We start from the raw sequence: 24,732 nt of genomic DNA, 5'->3' as shown, positions 1-24,732 counted from the left end.
GGGCTCTTCACCTCCAGGGACTCATGACCTGGGTCCCCCCTGCAGCCCAGCATGGAGGGGGGCAGCGGGCATGGGGGAGCCCCGCAGTAGGGGAGGGCTGGTCCCATGGGCACAGGGGCAGCGCCTGGCGCCGGATCTGGGGAGGGTTTATTTAATCCCAGATAAGGAGGCAACACCAGGCACCTGGCTGGCAAGCAGGCGCTCCCCGGGCAACGGCACCGAAGGCAGTGCTGACCCCCCAGCGCCTGCTGGCACCCACCCTGGCACCGTCTGCTCACACCCCGGCAGCACGGGGCTGGCATTAGCCAGGCACATGGGTCCCTCTGGCCACCCACGCTCCTGTGGCACATCACGGCACGGCACATCATGGCATGGCACGGCATGGCACAGGGTTGGCGAGGCAGCGGGCACAGGGGCAGAGCCAGGGCAGATGGGGATGTGGTGCAGGGAAAAGCGGGGTGCCCTGTCCTGTGCCAATCGTGGCTGGATTTACACCAGGGCCAGCCCCCCCCCCGGCCAATCCTGCCCCACAGGCTGCCTGGGCGCAGGGCCAAGGAGGGGGCTTGGCACCGTGGCCGTGCCGCACAGCCAGCTCCCGGGGGCTCAGGGCCGTGCCAGGCTCCTGTTGCCACCCCGGCCCCATGGCATCTGGGGGGCATCTGGAAACCTGCCCCCCCCCGCCCTCCACCAGCTGGCCCCATGGGTGGCTGCGTGCCCGTGACCCCCATGCAGGGCCGTGCCCGTCTGCGCCCGGGGTCGGGGCTCAGCTGTGCCCCGGTCCCACAAGGGCAGGGAGACAGATGGTGCTGCCGGCTGGCAGGGGCCGTGGGCAGCAGCATCTCTTGGGGGCTACCTCACCGGCTGGCGAGCACAGCCCCGGCTGCCTGCCGCCTGCACCGAACGTGCCCGGTCTCAGCAGGGGCAGGCAGGGCCAGCCAGGTGGGATAAGCCCAGAGTGAAGCCTTTGTGTCACCCTGCAGTGGCCCTGAGAGCGCCCAAGCAGGGGGCACAGCCATGCCAGGGCCCCCCCCAGCCTCAATCACACCGGGCTCCCAGCAGGTACCCCTGAGCACGGCGGGGACTGGCATCCGAAAACCAGCCCTGGGCCCCATGCCACCCTGCCCCGGCCGGCTGGCCCCTGCCTGGGGGGTCACATCCCTCCAGTATGGCACCCCGGGGATGCTGGAGGGGGTGACTGGTTAGACTGGTGAGCCTGGCTGGGGTTTGGGGGTCCCCCTCCAGCACACCCTGGGGGTGCTCTGCCATGCTCGGTGTGTTGCTGCCACCCCCTGGCAACGTGCACAGCCCCGGGTGCCCCCCACAGCCCTCCATGCAGGGGTGCCCAGGCCCACTGCAGCCCAGCCATGCACCCCCCACAGTGGGCAGGGGCACCCTGGGGTGCAGGATGCCAGGGAAAGCACAGGGAGCTCGTGGGGTCGTCCACGCCCCACGCCTTGGGGGGGGGGGGGGGCTGGGCATGGCCCCCACACTCAGGCAGGGAGGTTTGTGCTCCCCCCCCAAACCTGGGTGGGCAGAGCGGGGAGGGGGCACAGGGCTGGGGGGCGGTCGCCCACCCAGACGATGATTAGAAGGAGCCGAGGTTACATCCCAGCGCATTAAGGCTGTCCCCGCTGAGTGCCACGGCCGCGGGGTGACCCCGCCATGAACTGCCCACGCGCCCCCCCCCCCCCGACGGGCCTCCAGCCCCCTCGCGTCAGCACCCCCCTGTCACACCAGCGTCCCTGCTGCGTGTCACCACGCTGCCTCGTCCCGCTGCCTGCCCCGCAGGCACGCGCGGGGATGCGCTGGCACCGTGTCGCAGGGGGGGACATGCGGTGGAGAGGTCACAGCGAGGTGGGTCTGGGTACCACAGACATCTTGTGACGGCATCCCGGCACGGATGCTGGGGGCACCTCGGCTCCGAGTACTGCCCCGAGCCACGTCCCAGAGATGTCCAGCTCCCGGGGACAGTGCGGGTTATGTCCCCACGCAGCCACCTCACTGCAGGCACCAGGGCCATGCACGGGGATCCGCGTCCCATAGATGTCCCCGCTCACGGCCTCATGGTCCCCACGCTGCTGGCATGTGCCACGCACACGGCGCCGTGCCACCCGCTTTCCCCGGTCCCCGTCACACCGGGGCACCTGCCCCCGCCGCCCCCCTCCGTGCCAGCCCCCTCGGTGCCACGTCTGGGCGGGCACCCCCTGCCCAAACGGGGCGCAGGGTCCCCGCTGCCACGTCTCGCCCGAGCCAGGGAAAAATCGGTTAAGGCAGGCCAGCAGCGGCATTCGGGGGCCGGGGGGGGCCAGGGCTGAACTCTCGACCCCGCGCCGGCGGCTCCCGACCAGATGCCAGGCGTGCGAGCACCCCACGGTGCCCCAACGTGTGAGCCGCCCCCAGCCCTGCCAGACACACACACACACCCCCCCCCGCTCCCCTCACGGTTCATCGGCAGGCCACGGGTGACGGCCGTCGCCCATCCCTCCCCCACGTGGCCGGCGTGGGAGGGGGAAGGAGCCGGCGGGGGCTGCAGCTCCCCGGCCCCATCGCTGGCTGAGTCTGCGCAGCTCATGACACTGATGCCCAGCTGCGGCCGGGGGGTCCGGGTGAAGCCCCTCTGTCCGACGCCTCGAGGGGGGGACGGGGGCTGCGAGGCCCCCGTGGGGCAGCTCGGACCCCCCCACGCAGGGGCCGCTGGCTGGGGCGGCTCCGGGCGGGGGCCCGCCCGTGGCCGTGGGCGACGCCGTGGCGTGCGCGGCTCCGCGCGGTGCCATCCGCGGCCTCGCAGCTCCCCCTGCCGGCACCCGGCCGGGCGGGCCAGGCCCCCCTCCCCACCCCCCGCGGCACAGGCACCCCCAAAAGGGTCCAAGCGCATGAGCCCCCACGGCGACAGGCTCTGCGGGACCCTCCGGGGCCAGCCCACAGCGGTGCGGCCACGCCAGGGGCCTGGCAGACCCCCATTGCAGCGCACCCCCCCTCCCGAAATGCACCCCCACTGCTGTGCACCCCCCACTGCAACGCCCCCCCATTGCAACGCTCCCCCATTGCATCCCCATTGCAATGCCCCCCCATTGCAATACGCCCTCATTGCGATGCACCCCCACTGCAGTACCCCCCCATCTCAGCGCCCCTCTTTGCAATGTGTGTGTGTCGTCCCCCCCCGGAATCGCGGCGCCCCCCAGCCGCAGTGCCCCCGCCAGCCCCGCCTCCGGGGGTGCCAGCCCATTGACCCAGCCGGGAATCTGCCGCGGCCCGGGTGCTCGGCGCTGCACAGCGCGGCGCAGCGTCCCCCGCCCGCGGGGCGGCCGGCGGTGCAGCCCAAGGCGGGGGACGGGACGGGACGGGGGGTGGACGGGGGGGGACCGGGGGGGGGGGGGGGGGGGCCGTCGGGCACTAGGGCCGCGCGGACACCCGCCGCCGGCCGGCAGCAGTGCGCAGGCGCGGAGATCGCCCCGCCCATCCTGAGGCTACTTCCGCCCCGCGGCGGAAGGGCGCCTGCCTGGCGGCGCGTGGCGGAAGGGAGGGCGCGTCATCGGCGGGCGCCGGGCGGGAGCGGGGCCGCCGCCATGGCCGGGATCCTCTTCGAGGACATCTTCGACGTGAAGGACATCGACCCCGAGGGCAAGAAGTTCGACCGTGGTGAGCGGGGCCCCGCGCCGCCTCCCCGCCCGGCCCGGCCCCCCCCCTGCTCCCGGGCCTCCGCCGCCTCAGGCCGGAGCTGCTCGGCGCTGCCCTCCCGCGGGGTCCTGTGCCCTCCCTCAGCCCGGCCTGCCCCCCCCACCCCCCCCCCACCCCGCACGTCCCGGTCCCCCCTCTGCTCCTCGCGCCGGCGGTGGCCCCAGTGCCCCGTCCCCTCGCCATCGTCTGGCACCGACCCCGCCGTGTGTTGCCGCACCCAGGTGCGCCCTGCTTCCCCAGCCCGGCTTCTGTGCCCCTCCACGCCCCCACGGCCCTCGGTGCGCTCCATTCCCCACCCCACCGCGTTCTTCTCCCTGTCCGTGCGCACTTCAGTCTGCTCCCAGGCTCTGGCATCCATCCCCGAACCCTGTGCACCCCTTCCCCCCCAGATAGCTCGGGTGCCAGCCTGGGGTGGGGTGGGGACAAGAATGGCCTGGCACTGGGACCCTGCTCCCACCCAGCCCCTAGGGGTCTTCTTTGTCCTTATCCCTGACTCTGCTGCTCTCCCCAGTGTCCCGCCTGCACTGTGAGAGCGAGTCCTTCAAGATGGACCTCATCCTGGACGTGAACATCCAGATCTACCCTGTGGACCTTGGTAAGCCATCGGGCTGCTAGTGCAGAGTGTGCCAGGCCTGAGCCGGTGCCAGCTTGGGTGGGCGAGGTTAGAGAGGCGCGTGCTGGTGCTTGGAGGAGGGAGGCTGAACTTGCTGTGAACAAGGAATGACCTCTTTCAGACTTCCTTGGGTCACTGTGCTGTCCCCAGCTCACAGGAGGTACTGGGCACTCTCAGTGTGCTGGGGCTGAGCTGGATTCTGGTTCACCTCTCTGTATTTGTTTGGGCTCATCTCTGGCCCGTTCCCCAGAGATGCTGTCTAGTGAAACTGCCTCAGCTGGTGGCAGCCAAGCTTTGAGGGAGACATTCTGAAATGAGCTTCTGTGGCTAAATGTACTAAACGGGTGGAAAAGAGTCTTACCCTAAATGAAGCGCAAAGGGCTGGAACTGGTGCTGCAGGGTCTCGCATACCTGACCAGGGTCCAGCTAAGCCCTCTGGGACTCTCCCTGCAAATTTCTTGCTGGGTCCCATGAAAACACCAGCAGTGGTGTCCTGGTGGCTCTGGTCTCCTCCGTGGTGGTGACCAATGTCTGTGAGGAACAGGGAGACAGAGGATCCAGTGTGATCTTTTCCTCGTTCCCCACAATCGTGTTGGAGGACTGAACGCAGGGACGGGATTTGTGCTAAACCTGCCAGGGCAGCTCCTTGCCACCACCCCGAGATCTGCTGTGGCTGCTGCCGCTCTTGGCTGCGCCCCCCGCCTTCTCACCGCTCCTCTGCCCTCTGCTCCTCCAGGGGACAAATTCCGCCTGGTCATCGCCAGCACCTTGTACGAAGACGGCACCCTGGATGACGGCGAGTATAACCCCACGGACGACAGGCCATCCAGGTACGGGGGTCCAGCCGGGACCCACGTGGGGGTGGATGAGGGAAAAGGTGAAGTGCTGAGAGGTACCTTCTCCCAAAGGATGCTCAGCTGGGGGAATACCCAGGTTTGACTCTTCTCTGAGCTCCTGCCATCCTGTCGCAGGGCGGACCAGTTCGAGTATGTGATGTATGGCAAGGTGTACAGGATCGAAGGGGACGAGACCTCCACGGAGGCAGCCACACGCCTGTGAGTGCCCGTCGGCAGGAGTGGGGGGGACACGGTGCCCTGGGGTGGTGTGGGGGAGGCACCGGGATCCCAGCCCGGGTCTCCCGTGGGATTCCCCACGCTCACTGTTCCTCTTCTCCCGCCCCAGCTCTGCCTATGTGTCCTACGGGGGGCTGCTCATGCGGCTGCAGGGAGACGCAAACAACCTGCATGGGTTTGAAGTGGACTCTCGAGTTTACCTGCTGATGAAGAAGCTGGCCTTCTAGGGGACCTCCTGCCTCCATGGGCTGCTCCAGAGACGTTCTGCTGGCGAGCAAACAGGAGCCCTGTGACCCCAAATCCTGCCCAGCATCCGTGCTGCCTGGCCCCTCTGGAGCTGGGGAGGAGGGAGCAGTCCCCCTCCTCATCCTGGCCTCTTCTGACTCCTGCTGGGATCCGCAGCCGCCTCCTGCATGGAGAGAGGTGCCTGACAGCCGAGTGGAGACTGTGCTGGGTGCTCCACAGTCCTGCCTGCTGGGCATCTCTTCCCACCTCTGCCTTCCTGTGCTTCAAAAGCAGGCTCAGCCCCGGCTCTGGCCAGGGGCAGCGGGACTGGGACAGTCGCCTGTCTGCCTCGGGGCTGGGGACTGCTTCCTAAGGAGCCGTCCTGAGGCAGGCTGGCCTTGCTCTTGATTAAACTGGGATGTGTTTTGTAGATCTGGCTCTGTCGGCTGAGATATGAGGCTGGCGGGGAGCAGGTATGCCTGCGTGGGGGCAAACTACCACTTTCCCGAAGGATGGGCAGTCCAAACCTGCCCCGGGCTCTTCTCTGCCACCCCTCTGGGCATGGTGCACGCTGGGGCTAGGGAGAGGCAGGTGGGTGCAGGGGGGGAGGAGTGGTAGCTCACATCTCCGAGTGGGGACCTGGTGCCCGACGGAGCCTGTCTGCCCTGCAGAGCTGGCGGCTGCCGCAGGAGGGAGCCGGGCACTGGGGAGAGACCCGGAGCACGTCCCCGAGGGGCTGCCTCTTACTGAGGCCCCTGGGGGTGTGCAGTCCCCCCCGTCAGGGCCACAGCGGCAGGGGAAAAGGAGGACACAAACAACCCTTTAGAAAAATAGCTCTTTAATTGTAAAGCATTCACAGTAGAGGTGCCTGCCCGGGTGGGAGCAGGGCCTGTGCCGGCTGGCGCACGGGTGTTGCTGCTGCCTGCCTCTGTGCGCCGCGCGGTTGTCGAAGGCTTGAGGAACAGGAGCCAACCCTTTCCCTGCAAGCACCTTCCTGGGCACCCAGGGCACAGCTCAGTGTCCAGCAGGATTGCTCTGACCTGGGATTGGGGGCGAACCCCGTGCACAGCTTCACCGGGCCCCGCACTGAGGGTCTCTCCCGCCCGCCTGGCCTTGCTTGCACAAGTCCTTGGCCAGGTCATGGAAGAAGAAGCGTAGCTTGCCCTGCACCAGCTGCCGGTAGGTGAGGAAGATGCCGGTGATGTGAGTCTGCTCCATGGAGCGTGGGGAGCAGCCCGGCTCCCAGGGTCCTGCCTGAGGGGCGAGAGTGAGACAAGGGAGTGACAAGGCCATCGTGCCCAGCACAGCTGGCACCTGTGCCAGGGTGGCCTGGCTCGTGCGGAGGAGGTCTCACCTCCCAGCTGAAGGTCTGCAGGAGCAGGATGAAGGAGTTGGCGTGTCGGTAAAGCTGGCTCAGCTGCCTGGCCCCGCACTCCTGGGTCACCTGGCCCTGGGCCCCTGCCACGGCGCCCACCAGCAGTGCCAGGTCGCAGAGGATCTCCCGCCGCTTGATCTCGTTCTGGGGGAGCAGGCAGTGAGCGGGCTGGCCCCCGGGCCTGATTTATTCCTCTGCCCACACTATGTCTGGATGGGGGTCCTCCTCCCCCCCCCCGTGCCGCCAGGCATGCCCACAGGCATCTTGTTCAGCACCTCTGGTGCCTGTGCCAACCCGGGGGCTCCTTCTCCAGCCCTGTGGGTGCCCCGGTGCCAGCACCATCCTCCCAGCCCCTCTCACCGATTTGGATTTCCACTGCTGGAGGCTGAAGTCCACCAAGGGCAGCACCGTGGGGCAGCTGAGTGCGGGCAGTGCCTGGCACTGGCCCTAAGGGGGAGAGGAGATGCTGAGGTGAGGCACCAGGAGCTGTGCCTGTCCCTGGGTTTTGGGGGGGACTGTATCCTCACCGCTCTCTTCTCCATGTCCTTGGCCTCCCCCATGTACTTCTGGATGAGTCTGTTGTCGCAGACCAGCCGTGTTGGGCTGGCACGGCCCTCTTCCACGTGCAGGAGGAAGGATGTGAGGAGGAGCAGTCCTGGGGGAGACGGGGTTCCCTTGGGCACTGTGCTGCCCTCCCTGGGCAGCTCCAGCCCAGGGCCACACCTGCAGCAGCAATCCCTTGCCCCAGCCTGATGGTGCCCGTGGTGGGGGTGCAGGGGGAGGTCTAGGGGGGCTGAGGAGAGCCTGGTGCTGCCCTGTGGTCAGTCGGTGCAGGGGCCCAGAGCTCGCTGAGGAGAGCTGAGGTTTCCCTGCTGTGCTGAAAGGCAGGTGGTGTGTGCCAAGGGGCTGCACAGCCGCCTCTGTGCCAGCTTTTTCAGCTCCACTCTAGGCTGGGCTGCAGGTGGGGAGCAAAGCCGTGCTCCCTGCGCAGACCGGGGCCAGCCCTCCTGATCTGTGCCAGGAGCAGCTCCAGGCATCACGTGCGCTTCAGGGAATCCCTGCCTGCAGCATCCTGCAGCATCCTGCAGCGTACATCTGCTCCTCACCGCTGCTCTGGCCGAAGGCTTGCCGGCCAGCGCTGCCTTCCCCAGCGCCTCTGGCACACTGCTGCCCCGGACATCTCTTGGCTGGGCGGCTGCTGTGCCCAACGACTGCTCATCCTGGCGACAGGCATCTCCTCTCCAAAGGCCCTCTGTGCATCCACCTGCCTCGCTGCCTGCCTTGGCACTACACCTGTCCCCAAAAGCCCTTGGCGCAGCCTGTTTCCTGAGGCCAGGCATGGAAAGATGCTTGGCTGCCCTCACGTGCCAGTAGCGGCCAGGTCCAACAAAACCAGAGCCACCCTTGGGGTTTTCTGCCCACATGTGGGGCTCATCTCTCGGGGTGCCCATGTGGGGGACGCTCTGGCTGTGCGGCTGTGGTGTCCACTGCCAATGCAATGCCCCTTCCTGCTCACTCCCGTCCCCCCTTTTAGCCACACACTCACTGTTCAGCTCCATGCTCAGCTGGGGGCTTCGGCCCTGCATCTTCCACCCTGCGGCCAGCGGCTGCTCCCCGACTCCCGTCCCCCTTCCATGGAGGGCGGCGGTGGCGCGGGGCTCCCCGCGAGCCGCCCAGCCGGGACGGAGGGCCGGGGGCCAGGAGCGCCCCCGGGGCGGCGCGGCGCTCCGGCTCCGGCCCGGCCGCCCAGCCGAGGCAGCGCGATTTCCTGTTGTGTCGCCGCTGACCTTCGAGCAAAATCGCAGCGGGGGCCCCGGGCCCGGGGGACGGCTTCCTGCCTCCGGCCGCTTCCTCCCTTGGCTCAGGGCGCGGGAAGGGCGTCCCCGGGCGCCCTCCGGGGATTGCTCACCTGCCCCCTGGCCTGAGCGCTCGGCTGCTGGGACCTCGGTGGTCAGCGCCTCGGCTGTGCCTGTCCGGGGGGTGAAGGTGGCCCTGGAATCTGCAGAAGAGGTGGCATCAGTGACCCTGCGCTGGGTGGCCCCGGGAGCATCAGCCCTGATGGGGTCCTGCTCCTGGCTGTGGCAGCCAGGCATGAAGGCCACCAAAAACACTCACCCAGAGGCGGGCTCCAACACTGGTGACCCTCATCCAGAGGTGGACCTCATCCCTGGTCACCTTCACCCAGAGGTGGAACCCCAGCACAGTTACCCTCTCCCAGAGGTGGACCACAACCCTGGTGACCCTTTCCCAGAGGTGGACCCCATCCCTGGTGATCCTCGCCCAGAGGTGGACCACAACCCTGGTGACCCCTGCCCAGAGGTGGACCCCATCCCTGGTGATCCTCACCCAGAGGTGGACCCCAACCCCAGTGACCCTCGTCCAGAGGTGGGCTCTGACCCCTGCATCCATCACCCAGAGGTGACTCAGAGTTGGAGATCCCCGGTGGGGCTGCAGTGCATGGGAACCCTTCTGAGCTGGGGAGGGTGATGGAGCACGGGGGCCTGGCTGGCATGCGGCCCCCTGGGCTGTTTCACCAGGGGGATTGGTTGGGGGAGCACGTGAAGCACCCATGGACACCCCCTCCCTGGGTGGGAGAAGCACTGGGGGTCTGCTCAGTGCCAGACCCTGGCACAGCCATGACCCAGCCCCCTCTGGGGCACTCTGGCCCGCGGGGTGGGGGGCAGGTGTGCACACACCCATACCCATGTATACATGTGTGTGTTTGTATGGCAGACATGTACACACCCCCCACGTGCTCCCTTAGACCTACGTGTGCACATGCACGCTTCCCACGGCATGTGTCGGGGTGGACGCTCAGATAACCCCCGGGGCAGGGTAGCCCCCCACACGCTTCCCTTTGGGGGGGACTCCCCCCCAACCCACATCCTCTTGTCCCCAGTCTCCCCACAGCCCGCGTGTTTCCTTCTCACACCCCTGCTCTCGCACGCTCCCACCCCTGTTCCTGCGGCCGGCGGTTCCCGGCAGCGCCTGGCCGGGTGACAACAGGCAGAGTAAACACCTCAGCCCTGCTCTGCCTGCCTCGCGCCCTGTTCAGCCCCCAGCAGCCCACCTTGCGGGTCACGGGGTGCCTGGACAGGGGGTCCGGTGGGTTCCGTGGCTCCGGCGACAAGGCTGGCAGCCCACTCGCCTGTGGCACGACTGGTGGCGGCAGGAGCCGCGAGCACTGGGGTCAAACACCTCCAGGCTTCCCCCGCACGGCCGTGCCCCGTCTCTGCGGACGTGACAAGTTGCAAACGCGCCCCGCTGGCACCCTCAGCCCCTCGGCCAGCGCTGGCCCCGCTCCTGCCGCCGGCGCTGCGCCAGTACCTGCTGTGCCCGGGTCCCCCGTCCCTCCCTGGGTGCAAAACCCTTCACAATGCCAGGCTGGAGAGCTGCGGTGCCCCACGCTCCCTGCTTGCCCTCATAATTAGGCAAATGAACCCATCAGGGGAAACTTGAGGGTGGCTGGTACTTGGGAAGATGCCTGTTGGACCCCAGTGGGCACCAGAGCACCCCAAGTTGCCTAAAATAGTCCCTTCACTGCAAAATGCTCCTTTTCAGCCGTGCCAGAAGCTGGTGGGCAGTGGGAGCCGGTGCCCGTGGGCAGCCTGGTATTCTTCTGCTGGAAAGGGTAATGCCAGCATTCGCTGCCCATGCCAGAGGGGCAGAGGGGGAGGGGGGGGGGGGGGAGCCCCTGCTGCTGGCCCACCACGTTTCCCCCAGCCCAAATCCAGGGATGTCGCGTGCCCTGGAGGGAGGGGGAGTGGGGCAGCGAGTGGGGCTCAGGGAGCCCAGAGGGGCATGGGGGCTGCAGCCAAGGCAGGCAGGGCTCTGGCAGGGGGCAGGAAGCCGGGCGGGGGCCGTGGGGCTGCGCAGCTGGCCGGATCCCAGTGCCAAGTTTCCCACCTCTCCTTACAGGGTGCAAAGTGTCGGGAATCCCACTGCGGGGGGGCAGCCGTTCGCACCCACTTCGCCAAGGTGCTGAGGGCAGCCGGAGGTGCCAGGCGGCAGGGGGGACGGGGGACAGGGGGTGACCACGGGCGGGTGGCACAGCTGCTGTCCCTGCAGGCCACCCAGATGTGCCCGGTGGTCACCCCTGGGATGTCGGCACAAGGCAGGGGGGGCATGGGAAGCAAACCTGGGCTTCCAGGGATGGGGAGGGGGGGTCCAAGCCCCCTTTGAAGCCCCCATAAAAGGGTCCGGCATAAAGGGAGGAGAAAGTCAAAGGAACAAAGAGAGCGGCTAATCCTGGCGTGAGCAAACAGCCCCATTTGCTTAGGGCCCAGCTGGCCCCGGGGCCAGGGAAAGGAGCACAGCAGGGCTCTGGGGGTGCCAGGCAGCAGGGGACCCTTTACCCAGGCTGGCCTTCTCCCCAAATGCAGGCAGCCCCCGGGAGCTGGGTGCCCCCTGCCCCCAACCGGCCTTTTTTTACATTTGCAAATTGTCAATAAACATCCGTGGGCAAATCCCGCTCCCCACACCCTCCGCACCCTGCACCGCTCCCTGGCAGCCCGTCACAGCAAGGCACCACGGCGCTGCTGGGCGAAGGGGTACCTTGGCCGGGGTGCCACAGCTCGGGGGTGAAGGCTGGCAGGGTTTCCCCTGCCTTTCCCAATTCCCGGCAGGCCGCACACTGCCCGGCACCCTGGCATGAAGCCCCCAGTGCTGGCCGGAGGATGCCCATGGGCAAACCCTCCAGCCACTGCCTTGCGCCAGGGCACCTTGTGCCAGTGGCCCCGCTGGCATCTAGGGCGATCCTGCCGTGCCCCCTTCCCCTGCTCCTCGGCCGAGCTCCCCACCCCGATGGGGGGTACGGGGGTGCCGGGAGGGCACCTTGCCCCTCTCCTTCCATCCCACAGGGCGGCGAAGGGGTTAATGCCAGGCGGCTGAGCCGCAGGTGGGCGCAAGAATGAAATTCCTTCTCGCCGTCCTGCGAAGTCTGGGCACAAATATTTGCCTGCATGTCCGGTGGGGAGGGGGGAGACCACCATCGCTCTGGGAGCTTGCTAATCCCCATGCCAAACACGGCCCCCCTGTGCCCCGCACGCCCCCCACTTTCCTCCTGCCGGGGTCGCCCCGCAATGCCTTTGGGGAGGGGACATTTGGGGCCAGGGGGACACCAGCACCTTTGGGTGCTCCTATAAGCAGGGAGCTCTATGGAGTTGACGGCACTGGGAGCGGGCGCAGTGCCCCAGGGCACAGCCGGGATCCGCCTGGCCTGGCGGAGGAGGCTGCTTTGGGGTCTCCATCCCGCTCCCCAAGCCATGCCCACCGTAGCGGGCTGGGACGAAGGAGAGAGCCCCAGCCATCCCCACCATGCCAGCAACACGCCCTCTGTAATAAACTCCATGTGTTCGCAGATGGAAAACAGCCACTTTCCCCCCCTCTCCATCACCCCCCCAGGCTGCATCCCCCTCCCCGTACCTGCCACCCCCAAAACCCCCTCCATCCCCAGACCCCCCTGGCCTTCGTCTGGGGCGGCCCAGCCCTGCAAGCCACCTAACAGTTGTGCAAATATTGCCGGAACGGCTGTAATCCCCGTGTCCAACGTGAATTATGAGATATTTCCACCCATTACGACAGCCCCCCCCCCACCCCGCCGCGTGTGTGCGAGGCCGGGGGAATTAGTCACGGGGCAAGCCGCACTCAGCACAAAGCCTTGTGGAGGCCGACGGCTCTCCGCACCCCGCGCCAGGGCGGGTTGGTTGAGGGCGTCTCTTTTTGGAGAGGGGGGGTGCCCCCTGAGCTTTCCCGGCTCCAGGCTCATGCCTGACACGGGGGCGAAGAGGGGGTGTCGGGGTGCCCGGGAGGCGGTGGGAGGCTGTGGGAAGGCGGGGCCGGGGCATGTGGTTTTGCCTCGACCCCATCCCTGGGGAGCAGAGGCTCCTTCCTGCCGCCCCGAGCCCAGCTCATGTTCAAAGCCGCGAGCAGGCAGCGGCTAATGAGGCCAGACAATAGGGAGCTGCGTGGGGCAGGAGCGCTGGCGAGGGCCTGCTGTGACACCCCCATGCCAGGCATGGCACGGCCCCAGCACCGCAGCCCACCGGGACCCCCTGCGGGACCCTCGCCACTGGGCAGGGCACATGCCTACGAAGCCCCGGTGGCGCTGTGGGCTGTTTTGGAGGGCGCCATTGGGGCGTCCTACCCACGCTGTGCCGGGACGGCACCCCACAGGGCCACCGCCTCCCCACCTGGGGGCGAGCCGGGTGCCCGCTCTAGGTAGCAGTGCCGGAGGGGTGCGGGTGCCAGGCAGGGTGACTGGGGCTGCCCGCAGCCGGCCGGCTCCCGTCCCCGTGCAGCTCCAGCTGCCCACAGCCGGCGGCCCCGTTGGGTCTGTGCCGGCGCCAGGCCCAGCTCCGGGGCGCCTCAGAGCCGCCTTTGTGCAGGGCGCTGCCGGCACACATGTGCGGGCGCTGGGAAGCAGCTGGTGGAACCGGGACCCTTTCCCAGCGCTGGCCCCGGCTGGCGCCACACCCTCCCCACCAGCACAGGGACCCCCGAGGCTCTGGCAAGCCGCCTTCTGCCCCTCGCCTGGGGGCACCCCTTGGCATTTCCAGGGCACAGCCAGGGCTCTGTGGTTGAGGGATGCCCAGGCACGGCTGGAGCATCTGTTTCCTCCTTGCCCACATGCCCCCAGTGCAGTGGCGATGCCCCCTCCCCAGGCACGGATGCCCGGCATCCTCCTGCCCTGCCAGCCCCGTGCGGCCTACCACCCTGGTCCCAGCCTGGCAGCCCCCCTCTCCCTCACACTGCCACCCCATGCCTCAGTTTCCCCAATGCTGAGGGCCATGGCCAGGCAGGTTCCCCGCTCTCCTTCCTTTCCCCGGGAAAGGGGAGAGAGCTTCCCCCGCCACTTCCCCGCATCCCACGGCCGAGCCAGGAGACTGTGACGAGCTCTGGGTGCACAGAGCCCAGCGCCGGATTCCTGGCACCGGCAGGGTGGCCGGGAGCCATCGCCCGCCTCCTCTCTGCTCGGCCCCACTCGCGTCCCGCCGTTCCCCAGGGCCACTGCCGAGCCGCAGTGGGCACCGCGCGGCGACACTGGCACAGCCACGCAGACCCCAGCCCTCCCCTGCCCGCCACGCTGCTGGATCCTGGGCCAGCGGGTACGCCGGGAGACAGGAGAGGGGACAGGTCAGTGGCACCACTGGGGACAGCGGGGAGGGCACAGGGCCAGGGGGTGCCATGCTGCCAGGCATGGTCCCCGCTTGCAGAAAGCGCTTGCAAGCAGCAGGGCGTTGGGCACGGCTGTGCCCAGGGGTTCCCCGGGGCCCTGGCAGTGTCCCAGCCCTGGCAATGCCAGCAGGCGGTCCCGCCAGGGGAAGCCCGGCTGCTCCTCACTGCCTCGTGCCAGCGCCAGCTCCTGCCACAGGGCAGATCCCTGGCACGGCCAAGGCCCTGCGCCCCACTGCCCTCCCTGGGAGAGGTGCCCGCTGCACGGGGACACGTGTCAAACCGGGGCAGGGAGTGAGATGGGGTGGTTGCGGGCGAGCCAGGGATGGGCAACCCCGTGTGGGCTGGCATCGGGGGCACAGGGCGGTGGGCTGCAGCCCCGCCAGCTGCTCAACGGGCTGTGGGGAGGCCCAGGAGGAGCATTCTGGGGAGGCAGGGCCCTGTTGTGCTCCAGCTGTGCCGTGTTTCCTAGCTACACCGCGCAGCTGGCTGGGTGTTTGTACCGCCCGGAGTTGATTTTGGCAGCCCTGCGCTTCCCCCTCCTCCTCTCCCCACCCGCCTTCCCCTCCGCGGGCGCCCGCCCGCCACGCACCCGCCACCCGCCACCCGTTCCTGCCACCCTCGGCGGGGGTGGCAAGGCAGGGACACGGGTGGCACACGTTGGACCCCTCCCCACCGTCCACCCCTCCCCACAGTGTGTGCCTCAGTTTCCCCATCTGGATGATGCTCTCCCCAGGCTTTTCCATGGTGTCTGCTCACTGCCCACCGCCGCCACCCTCGCCAGCCTGGGCACATGTGGCGAAGAGCGGGACCGGTGCTGGGTGCTGCTCTCTCAGCCTCCTCCACGGCTGCCCCCTCCCCTACCCGGGCAAGGGAACCCAGGCATCCGGGCTCCTGTCCCCCCACAGCCGCTGTCACTGGTGGGCAGGAGCCCGGCGTCCCGCTCTGGAGCCTTCCTCTGCCCGGGGTGGGCAGCAGACAGAGGGATTTGGGGATGTTGAGGACACAAGTTGTGGGGTGCGTGTGACTTTGCAGAGTGCAGTGTGGATTTGGCGGGGGGGGGGGGCATGCTTTGTGGGCCCGTGCTCAGGAATGCTGAGTGGATGGAGGATCCGTATGTCCTGGGGAGGGGCTGGCTGCGGGGGAGAGGTCTGCAGGGGGTCCATGCGCCACAGGGGACTGTGTGGATAGACGGTGCCCTGCAGTGCCCGTGTCCTGGGGTGCCAAGCGGCCTGGGGGAGGGGGGCTGAGTGCATGGAGGAGTCCCCAGGATGTCCCATGCCTGGGGGGGCCCAATGAGCCCTGGGAGGGCTCATGCCTGAAGGTGGGCTGTGTGGATGGGGAGCTCCCAGGATGCCCTGTGCCCAGGAGATGCCCCATGCCAGGGGAGAGTATATGGATTGGGGAGGGGGGGCATTTGAATGGGGGTGCCCCGCAAATGCCTTATTCCTGAGGGGGCTTATGTGGATGGGGGACTCCCAGGGGGCTTATGTCCTGGTGGGGGGGACATGTGGATGGGGGCATACCCAGGATGTCCAGTGCCCAGAAACACCCCGAGCTCTGTGGAAGGGGTGTGGATGGTGGTGGTGGTGTCTCCACAGGGCCCTATGTCCCGGCGGGTGTTGTGTGGACTGGGGGGGGGGGTGTCCACAAGATGCTCAGCCCCTGGGGGTGCCCCGTGCCCTGAGGGAGGGTATGTGGATGAAGGCATCCCTCAGGTACCCCATGCTCTGGGGCTGGCATGTGAGTGGGGATGGTCTACACCCGGGGGTACCCCATGCCCGGGGGAGGGGGGGGCAATGGATGGGGGGTCCCAAGGACACCCCGAGTCCGTGGGCACCCCATGCCCGGCGGGGCAGCTGCGTGCCCCCGGGTGCCGCAGGACGGCCCGTGCCCGGCGGGGGCGCCCGGGACGGGGCCCGGGGGGGGGGTCGGAGCGCGGCGGGGGCGCGTCCCCCCCCGACCGGCCGCTGCCTGCGCCTCATTAGCGGGGCCTTTGTTTGCACAGGGCTCGCAGCTCCCGCTTGCCCATGCCGCCGCCTATAAAGCGGAGCCGGAGCCGGCGGCCGGGCAGAGGCGGCGGCAGCGACAGGCAGCGCCCGGCCCCCCCTCCCCGCCCCCGGCCGCCTGCCTGCCCCGGCCGGCCGGCACCATGCGCGCCGCCCTGCTGCTGCTGCTCGCCCTGCTCCTGCCCGGCCGCGCCGCCCGCCCCAAGCTCGCCCTGCCCATCCGGCCCGACACGGACCCGCTGCCCCCCGGGGGGGCGGCAGGTAGGAGCTCCCCCCCCCTTCCCTCCCCCGCACCCCCCCCCCGCTCCGGGCACCCCCCGTCCCATACAAGCCGCTGCCGCACCCCCCCTTCGTGCATCCCGCTTCGTGCACCCCCCCCTCCCTGCCACCCGCACCCCCGTCCGTCCACCGCATGCCTGCACGTCCCCCCCCTTTTCTTGCACCCCGCATCCCGCTCCGGGCCCCCCGGCCGGCCGCGACCGGCACCGGGACCCGCACTGGGAGCGGGACCGGCCCCCGTGCCCAGCGGGCGGCGGGGCGGTGCCGGCCGCTGTCCGGGGCTGCGGCAGGGGGGTGCCCGCGGCCCGGAGGTGACCGGGGGCGGCGGTGGTGGTGGGCGGGTGGGGGGTCTCCGCAGGCTGTGCCTTCGGGGGGCACTTCTATGCCCTGGAGGAGACGTGGCACCCGGACCTGGGGGAGCCCTTCGGGGTCATGCGCTGCGTTATCTGCCACTGCGAGCCGGTGAGTGACCCCGCACCCCCCCCCCCCCCCAGCCCCGGGACTCCCCTTTCCCCGGGAGATCCCCCAGGATCCGGCCCTGCTGGGGAGGGGGCTGGCAGGGGGGGAGGTCGACGCCTTCATTCAATACACACCCCGCTATGGAAAAGGGGAGAGAGGATCCCTCCAGCCAGCCGGACACCTGGATGTCGCCCCCCCGCCGCGGCAGTGGGGAGGAGAAGGGGGGTTTAAAGGATCAGGCTTCATTCCTCCTCCTCCTCCTCGGGGATGGCCCCCGGCCCCCTCCCTCCGAGCAGCCCCCCGAGGCCGGGGCTGGCGGGGCCGCACACAGCTGGGCAGGGGGCTGGGGGCCGTGGGGAGGGGGCCCGGGCTTGGCTGCCGTACAGGCAGCTGGGGGCTGCGCAAGGTGTCCGGGCTTCCCGCGGGGGCTCCAGATGGGCCGGGACGGGGGGAGCCAGGCTGTGCCGGGGGGGCACGGCTTGGCGCACCTTGGCACGGCTCTCCCGGGCTCTTCCCCTCCCCGCAGCAGAGGAACCGCCGGGGGAAGCCAGCAGGGAAAGTGAACTGCAAGAACATGAAGCAGGACTGCCCCGTGCCCGCCTGTCCCCGGGCCACGCTGCTGCCGGGGCACTGCTGCCACACCTGCCCCAAAGGTGAGACCAGCGGGCGCCTCCCTGTGGGGAGCCCCCCTGCACCCACAGGGTCCCCCATGGGCATGAGAAAGGGGGCACTGCGCACACACCCCCAAAAAGGGCTGCTCTCTTTGTTATGGAGGTTGCCAGTGCCCTCGGGGTGCCCATGAGGTGCTGGGCAGGGGGAAGCCCTGACGGGCACAGCCATCCCTGAACCACCCTGGGAGGGTTGCAGAGCGGGTGCGCAGGGCTAAACACCCTGCCCGTCCATCTGCCTGCGCCCAGCATGCCCCCCCGCACCCCAGCACAGAGCCTCACAGTGATTCGCAGGGTACATCTCGGTCTGTCTCAGGAGGGGGGATTTATTATTGCCCCCCACCCCGAGCTCTTGGGCACAAGCAGCCTGGTGTAATGGTCTCTCCCTGCGCCCACCCCATGCCAGCCTTGCCAGCCCCCCTGGAGAAGACCCCCGTGCCCCCCTTCGACACCTTCGAGTACTTCCAGGACAAGGAGGACGACCTGGACAAGCCCTACAACGACCGCTCCTACCTCAGCTCTGAGGGGCTGGCCCGCGACGATGCCCGCACAGGTGAGCCGCCCGCCCGGGCGGGCAGCAGTGGTGCGGGGCACCCCCCCGCACTCCTCACCGTCATCGGCATCCCCTCCCCAGAGTTCGTGGCCTTGCTGACGAGCGGCCCGGAGCCGTGGCACCCCACATCCAGCGCAGTGGCCAAGGCTCGCTTCACCCTGTTGCGCTCCTACCTGCTCTTCTCCATCAGCTACGAGCGGTGAGTCCTACCCCCTGCCCTCTGCCCAGGCTGGCACAGTGGGCACCTCCCTGGAAAAAAGGGGGGATGCAACAGTGCTTGTGCCTCAGTTTCCCTTCGGACATCTCCCTGAGGTGCCACAGCCTTGCATTGGCAGGGCAAGAGATTTGGGGAGGGGGGCGATGTTCTAGGGGTCCAGCCTGGGCGAGCAGCCGGGATTTCGGCACGCCCATGGCGCTGGCCCGGCCTCACCCCTTCCCCTCCAGGTCTGGAGCAGGAACAAACGGGAGTGGCTCCAGGGCTCCGCGGAGGATACGGGCGCAGCGGGGCAGAGGCACCGTCCTGCCCTGCGGATTCTGCCAGTGGGCACCACCAGGGCACTGCCACCGGAGTCCCCCATCCTCCCTGTGCCCTTCCCGGATGCCCGCCAGTGGCGGAGCCTCTCCTCTCCCTCCCTCCTTCCCGCTCCAGTTTCTTGAGCTCTTCCTCGCTTCCAGGCCCCTTTGCATAGTAAAGTGGTGACTAATTTCCAGCTCCGACCGGGGGAGCCAAACAGAGCCGAAAATGCTCCTAATTTACAGCCGGGCCCGAGCGCTCCTGGCAGGTCCTGCCCTGCCGCCTTTCCCGGCGGGGACCCCCTCCTGCTCGGTGCCAGTTTGGCACCGCTCTGGGGCAGGGGAGCCCAGGGGACCCGTGCCAAGCTGGCACCCGGCGGGACGGCAGCGTTGGGCCAGCCCGGGTGTGGGCAGGCAGAGTGTGGTGCTTGGCACCCCAGGGGGACGTCATCCTTCCCTTGCCCACCCCAAATCACTGGGTGACCCCTGTGTGCCCTCCCCAACGCACCCCTGTGCCTGGTGCTGAGCAAGGGTGGTGCCAGGGGAGGGGGGACAGGGCGGGGGGTCATTGCTCACCCCCCGGGTGCCCACAGGCTGGGGCGGCCGAGCCGGGTGCGTTTCAGTGACCCCGAGGGCAACGTGCTGTTCGAACACCCCGTGCAGAAGAGCGCTGCCCCTGAGGATGGCATGGTGAGAGGGGCTGAGAGGGCAGGGGGCACGGCGTCCCTTCCTCCCCCTGCCCAGGCATGCGGTGCCCCCCGGCCCCTGCCCAGCCCTGCCCTCGCCCGCAGCTCTGCGGGATGTGGAGGACAGTGTCCAAGGCCAATGTCCAGCTGCTGCGGGGGGAGCAGCTCCGCATCTCCCTCATCACCCGGGCGCAGCCCTCCGGAGAGGTCCACGGGCACATCCTCAAGCACCGGGCGCTCTTCGCAGGTAAGTCCGGCTCCCGCATGCCCACCTGGGGGTTGCCCACCGGGATGCCCCTCACACCCCCTCTCCCCGCACAGAGACGTTTGGTGCCATCCTGACCTCGTTGGACCCCGCGCACGTGGGCACTGGGGGCATGGCCATGCTGACGCTGAGTGACACCGAAAACAACCTGCACTTTATCCTCATGGCCCGGGGGCTGCTGGAGCCCGGCGTGGGGGGTGAGGGCACCCTGCAGGGCCTGGCACTGCCCCAGGGGGCTGCGCAGGGCTTGGGGCGGGGGGGTTCATGACATGTATGTGGCTTGGGATGCATGGGTCAGCATCTATGGGGTCAGGGTGGATGCATGGGCTCGGTGTAGGGCTCAGGGTGGGTATAGGGGCTGGGCATGGCGTGGGGAGGGATTGAGGTGTGCGTAGGGGTTGTTGCATGATTTGGGGTGTGCATGGGTGGAGGGGTGTGTGGTGTGTATCTATGGGGGGGGTGGGGCCAGGGGGTACTGGAGGGCGTATGGGGTATGGCAGTCGGTGTGCAGAAGGATGGGTTTGGGATGTGGGTTGTGCAAGGATTTGGGGGGTGCAGGGGGGAACGGTGGGGGTCACAGTGTCCGCAGGGGTCCAGGCGTGCAGGACAGGCAGCTGGCAAGACAGTGGGGGATTGGGTGCAGGGGTTTGGGGGCGGTGGGCACCGAGGGGTGGGTTTGGGGGGCAGAGGAAGAGTGGTTGCAGGTCCCCGGTCGAGAGGGTCCAATCCCCTCTGCCATGGCCAGAATCCCCCTGGGTCCCGCTGCGGGTCCGCATCCTGCACCAGGGCCAGACGCTGCGGGAAGTCCGCGCCAACATCACCGTGGAGGTAAAGCCGTCTGCTCCCTGACATGCCCCAGCAGCTGCGGTGCCCGCCATGCCAGGGCTGAGCCGTGGCACCGTGCCCCCCCCCCCTTCCCCTGGCAGGACCCCGACTTCGCAGAGGTGCTGAGCGAGCTGTCTGCCCACGAGCTGCAGTGGCTGGTGCAGGGGCAGCTCCGCATCGTGGCTGAGACGGAGGGTCGGCATGCACGCCAGCTGGCGGGCACCATCACCACCCGCCGCAGCTGTGACAGTGAGCACGGGGCAGGCACCCCGGGATGCAGGGTGGGTGGCCGTGCTCCCCCATGCTAACCTCACACCCCGCTCCGTGCCTCTCTCCCTGGACTGAAGCCATCCAAAGTGTGCTGTGCGGAGCGGATGCCTTGCTACCAACCAAGACAGGGGCCGTGGGCTCAGCCAAGCTGGCCCTTCATGAGAATGGCACCCTGGAGTACCAGGTAAGCGGGGGGCACCCGTCTCCCTCCTGGGGGTCCCAGGGGTATCTCCCCTGCCAGCGCTGCCCCTTGGCACCCTTCCCGTAGGTGCAGGTGGTGGGCACTGCCAGCGAGGTCGTGGGCATCACACTGGAGACCAAACCCCGGCGGAAGAGCAAGAGGAATGTCCTGTTCGACATGACACCCAGCTACAAGAATGGGCTGGTGAGCACTGGGTGGCACTGGGGGGGATGGCACAGGGACCTTGGGCGAGTCCCCATCCCAACCCATGTGGTCTCCTGCCGACGGCAGGCCCGGGGCACCTGGCAGAGCCCCAGCGCCCGTGATGCCCACATGCTGCTGCAGAACGAGCTCTTCCTCAATGTGGCCACCAAGGACTGGACGGAGGGCGAGCTGCGGGGCCAGGTCATCTCCCTGCCCTACAGCGGGCTGCTCGCCCGCTACACAGGTACCTGGGGGGCACCAGGGATGGCGGTGGAGGTGGTGGGGCAGCCCCCCCGCCTGCCACCTCCCATGGCCCCTGTCTCTGCTCAGAGATGCCCGTGGCGCTGGCGGGGCAGCTGGTGTCCCCCCCGGTGGGCAGCGGCGCCGGGGGGCATGCCTGGCTCTCGCTGGATGAGCACTGTCACCTGCACTACGAGATCTCGGTGGCAGGGCTGGGCCGCCCGGCCGACAGCACCGTCAGCGCCCACCTCCATGGGGTGGCTGAGCTGGGTGAGATGGGCACCCGTCCCCACCAGCACAAGCGCCTGCTCAAGGGTTTCTACAGCACCGAGGTGAGGCGGGCACCCAGTCGGGGCACCCCACACTGGGGACCAGGCCAGCCCTCATGCCCCCGCTGGTGCCCCTCTCGCCCTGGCAGGCTCAGGGGGTGGTGAAGGACCTGGACGCCGACCTGCTGCAGCACCTGGCCCAGGGCACTGCTTTCCTGCAAGTCAGCACCAAAGCCCACCCCCATGGGGAGATGCGGGGACGGGTAGGTCCCCACCTGGGCAGGGCACCCCTACCCATCCCCACCACTGCCTGGGGTCTCCAGCCAGGTGACACTGCCCAGAGCAGGGTGGGAAGGGGACAGGATCGGGGGCACTTTGTGAGACGGTCCCGGCAGCCTGGCGTGGTGTGTACTGTGGTCATGGGTGCTTCCTCCACCAGCCCTGACCATGGAGGGCAGCTGGGTATGCGCATGGGAAGCGGGGTCCCCCGGCGGTGCCAACCCCTCCTGCTCCATGCCCCCATCCAGGTGCACATCCCCAACCGGTGCTATGCAGGAGGGACTCGCCTGGCCCCAGGGGAGGCCGAGCTCTCCGAGGGCACCAAGCCCAGGGACCTGGAGCAGCTGAAGAAGGACCCCAACTCCTGCTTCTTTGAGGGGCAGCACCGGGCGCACGGCACCCGCTGGGCACCCGACTACGACAAGAAGTGCTCCATCTGCAGCTGCCAGGTACGGGCTGGGCGGGGGGGGGAAGCTGGGGGGCAGCACCCATCAGCGGTGCCCACCCTGTAATGAACCCCGTACCTACTGCCCCCAGAAGCGTACGGTGATCTGTGACCCCATCCTGTGCCAGCCCCTCAACTGTACCCGCCAGGTGCACCCCGAGGAGCTGTGCTGCCCCATCTGCGAAGGTACCTGGGGGCTGGGGGGGTCCTGAGTGGGGGGCTGGAGGAGCAGGGGGGTTCCCCATGGGTACAAGGTGGAGGGTCCCTCTCTGACGGTCTGCACCCCCTCATGGCCTCCCTCTTCCTTGCAGAGAAGAAGATGGGGCAGGAGGAGCTGAAGCTGGAGCGGGCACGGGACAGTAGTGAGGGTGAGGCCCAGCAGGCATGGGCTGAGGGGGCAGCTCTGCTCCCCTGGCCTCCCCAGCACCCCCACTCCCCACGTGGGGGCTGTGCCTACCTCCTCCTCCTCTCCCAGGCTGCTACTTTGACGGGGACAAGACGTGGCGAGGCTCTGGCACGCGCTGGCACCCCGTTGTGCCCCCCTTTGGCCTCATCAAATGTGCCATTTGCACCTGCAAGGTGAGTGTGGGTCCTAGTCGTCCGCCTCAGACCCCCACCCTGGTTTGGCAGCAGAGCTACCCTGGCACCCTTGGTGGCTGCCCTGAGCTGCCGGGCACTGTAGCAGGGGCTCAAACCAAGGAGGGGGGTGTGTGCCTTGTACCGGCTGTCCCGTGCCCCCCGTGAGCCCCCTGCGCTCCCCACAGGGCACCACGGGTGAAGTGCACTGCGAGAAGGTGCAGTGCCCACGGCTCACCTGTGCCAACCCCGTGCGCGCCAGCCCCTCCGACTGCTGCAAGCAGTGCCCAGGTACCTGCACCCCCCTCCTGCCCTCAGCTCTCCTGGCACCCCCGGCACTGGCCCCTGCACCTCCCCATGCCACTGCTGGCGATGCCGTGGGGTGCCCCTGCCGCATGCATGCCCCCTCCCAGTGCCCTTTCCTGCAGCCCCAGAGAAGAGCGTCCCCGAGCTGGCCGACACCATGCAGGCGGATGGGCCACGGGCGTGCCGCTTTGGACGTCGTTGGTACCTCAACAACGAGAGCTGGCACCCCTCCGTGCCGCCCTTCGGAGAAATGAAGTGTATCCTGTGCTGGTGTGTGGTGAGTGTGCCAGGCCTCAGGCGGCACCGGGGGAAGGAGAGGTGCCCCCGTGATGGTCCTCAGTGCTTCGGGGATGGGGGGGGGGAGAGCAGCCTGGGGTGGCACCCTGGGGACCCACCATGCCCCAGGGAGCCACCAGCCCCCCGGCCCCCGCGCTCAGCCCCTCTTTCTATCCCACAGTCGGGGGAGACGCACTGCCAGCGCCAGGAGTGCCCGCCGGCCACCTGCGCCAGCCCTGCCAGGAGGGACAACCCCTGCTGCGCCAAGTGCCGCAGTGAGTGCACTGCTCCCCCAAGCACCCCGCACTGGCCCGTGGACCTCCCCGGCCCCCTTGGGTGCTGAGCCAGGGCTGGGACCAACCCAAGCACCCTCCTGGCACCCACCATGCCCATCTTTCAGCCCCGTTTCTCCCCCCCCCGCAGCCCCAGATGCCCCCCCGGATGCGCAGGAGAAGGTCCATGATGCCAGGGCGGAGGCGTGGAGCCACTGAGCAGTGACCGCTGCCCAGAGCGGGGCGAGTGTGCAGTGAGGCCAGGCGGCCGTGGGGGGGTCCCCGCCGCCCATCCCCCCCACGCAGGGCAGGGGGACATAGAGGAGCATGGCTGGGCGGACGCGGCCAGGCGCCCAGCCTGGGTACCCCGTCTCAGCACGGCTGCAATGCTGGGGCTGCCCTGCCCACTCGTGCCAGCGGGCAGCGGCTGGGCTGGTGGAGGCCGGGGCACCTGCTGCCCTCCCCCTCTGAGCCCCCCTGGCTGGCAGGTGCAGCGGGCATCCCACCCGCCTTGTACATAGTGTAAAATCCCTCTGGCCCCCCGTCTCACTGCGCCCGCCCTGGCTCGGCCAGGCTCATCACATAATTTATGGTGCCTGTGGACGGGGGTCCTGATGTATTTATTAAAACCAGAGATATTGCCCACCTGGCTCCCCGCCTCTTCCTAGCAGCAGCAGGTGCAGGGCTGTGCCCCTGCATCCCACGCTGGGCTCCAGTAGGATTTGCAAGCCCTGGCCTTGCTGCGTTACAGGGTGCATATGCTGGGAGGCGGGTATTTGGGGGGCATGGGGCCTGGGAGCCAGTGCCAGGCTGGTGGTGCTTGTAGGGTGGCACTGGACAGGACCAGAGCAGGGTCCAGTGCCCACAGCCGGGGCCACGTTGCCAGCCCTGCCTGTGCCCGTGGCAGGGACTGTGGACGCAGCACCTGGCAACGGTGCCCTCTGGCACAGGGACAGCAGGGCTCTGTCCCTCGCACCTCCTCGGTGGCACAAAGAGCCCAGCCCGGGGCCCCAAGCCAGC

The 24,732-nt window shown here is 68.7% G+C and overlaps 3 protein-coding genes across 4 annotated transcripts; 2 read left to right on the top strand and 1 right to left on the bottom strand.

The window, feature by feature from the left end:
* Nucleotides 1-3,506: 3,506 nt before the first annotated feature.
* Nucleotides 3,507-6,019, top strand: POLR2H (RNA polymerase II, I and III subunit H). Of its 2 annotated transcripts, XM_076340657.1 has the most exons (5): nucleotides 3,507-3,639; nucleotides 4,190-4,273; nucleotides 5,028-5,121; nucleotides 5,263-5,346; nucleotides 5,474-6,019. In XM_076340657.1, the coding sequence occupies exons 1-5, from the start codon at nucleotides 3,567-3,569 to the stop codon at nucleotides 5,589-5,591; spliced, it is 453 nt and encodes a 150-aa protein (XP_076196772.1). In that variant the 5' UTR covers nucleotides 3,507-3,566; the 3' UTR covers nucleotides 5,592-6,019. The 2 variants fall into 2 exon arrangements, with proteins under 2 accessions (XP_076196772.1, XP_076196773.1); XM_076340658.1 differs by lacking the exons at nucleotides 5,028-5,121; nucleotides 5,263-5,346.
* Nucleotides 6,020-6,419: 400 nt separating this feature from the next.
* Nucleotides 6,420-8,644, bottom strand: THPO (thrombopoietin). Its single transcript, XM_076340656.1, has 5 exons — nucleotides 8,511-8,644; nucleotides 7,492-7,619; nucleotides 7,325-7,411; nucleotides 6,944-7,108; nucleotides 6,420-6,843 (listed from the first exon to the last, which is right to left on the bottom strand). The coding sequence occupies exons 1-5, from the start codon at nucleotides 8,548-8,550 to the stop codon at nucleotides 6,661-6,663; spliced, it is 603 nt and encodes a 200-aa protein (XP_076196771.1). The 5' UTR covers nucleotides 8,551-8,644; the 3' UTR covers nucleotides 6,420-6,660.
* A 7,645-nt stretch (nucleotides 8,645-16,289) lies between these two features.
* Nucleotides 16,290-24,350, top strand: CHRD (chordin). The gene is made up of 23 exons (XM_076340655.1): nucleotides 16,290-16,407; nucleotides 16,784-16,887; nucleotides 17,411-17,537; nucleotides 17,959-18,105; nucleotides 18,187-18,304; nucleotides 19,212-19,308; nucleotides 19,410-19,551; nucleotides 19,626-19,766; nucleotides 20,315-20,397; nucleotides 20,496-20,643; nucleotides 20,742-20,848; nucleotides 20,933-21,049; nucleotides 21,137-21,293; nucleotides 21,380-21,621; nucleotides 21,708-21,821; nucleotides 22,086-22,286; nucleotides 22,375-22,468; nucleotides 22,594-22,650; nucleotides 22,758-22,861; nucleotides 23,047-23,149; nucleotides 23,287-23,441; nucleotides 23,622-23,715; nucleotides 23,864-24,350. Exons 1-23 carry the CDS (start codon nucleotides 16,290-16,292, stop codon nucleotides 23,929-23,931), a joined length of 2,838 nt encoding a protein of 945 aa, XP_076196770.1. The 3' UTR covers nucleotides 23,932-24,350.
* The last annotated feature ends 382 nt before the right edge of the window (nucleotides 24,351-24,732 follow it).

The sequence above is a fragment of the Aptenodytes patagonicus genome, chromosome 6, assembly GCF_965638725.1.
Source record: "Aptenodytes patagonicus chromosome 6, bAptPat1.pri.cur, whole genome shotgun sequence".
NCBI classification, from domain to species: Eukaryota; Metazoa; Chordata; class Aves; order Sphenisciformes; family Spheniscidae; genus Aptenodytes; species Aptenodytes patagonicus.
This window is presented reverse-complemented; position numbering and strand designations above follow the sequence as displayed.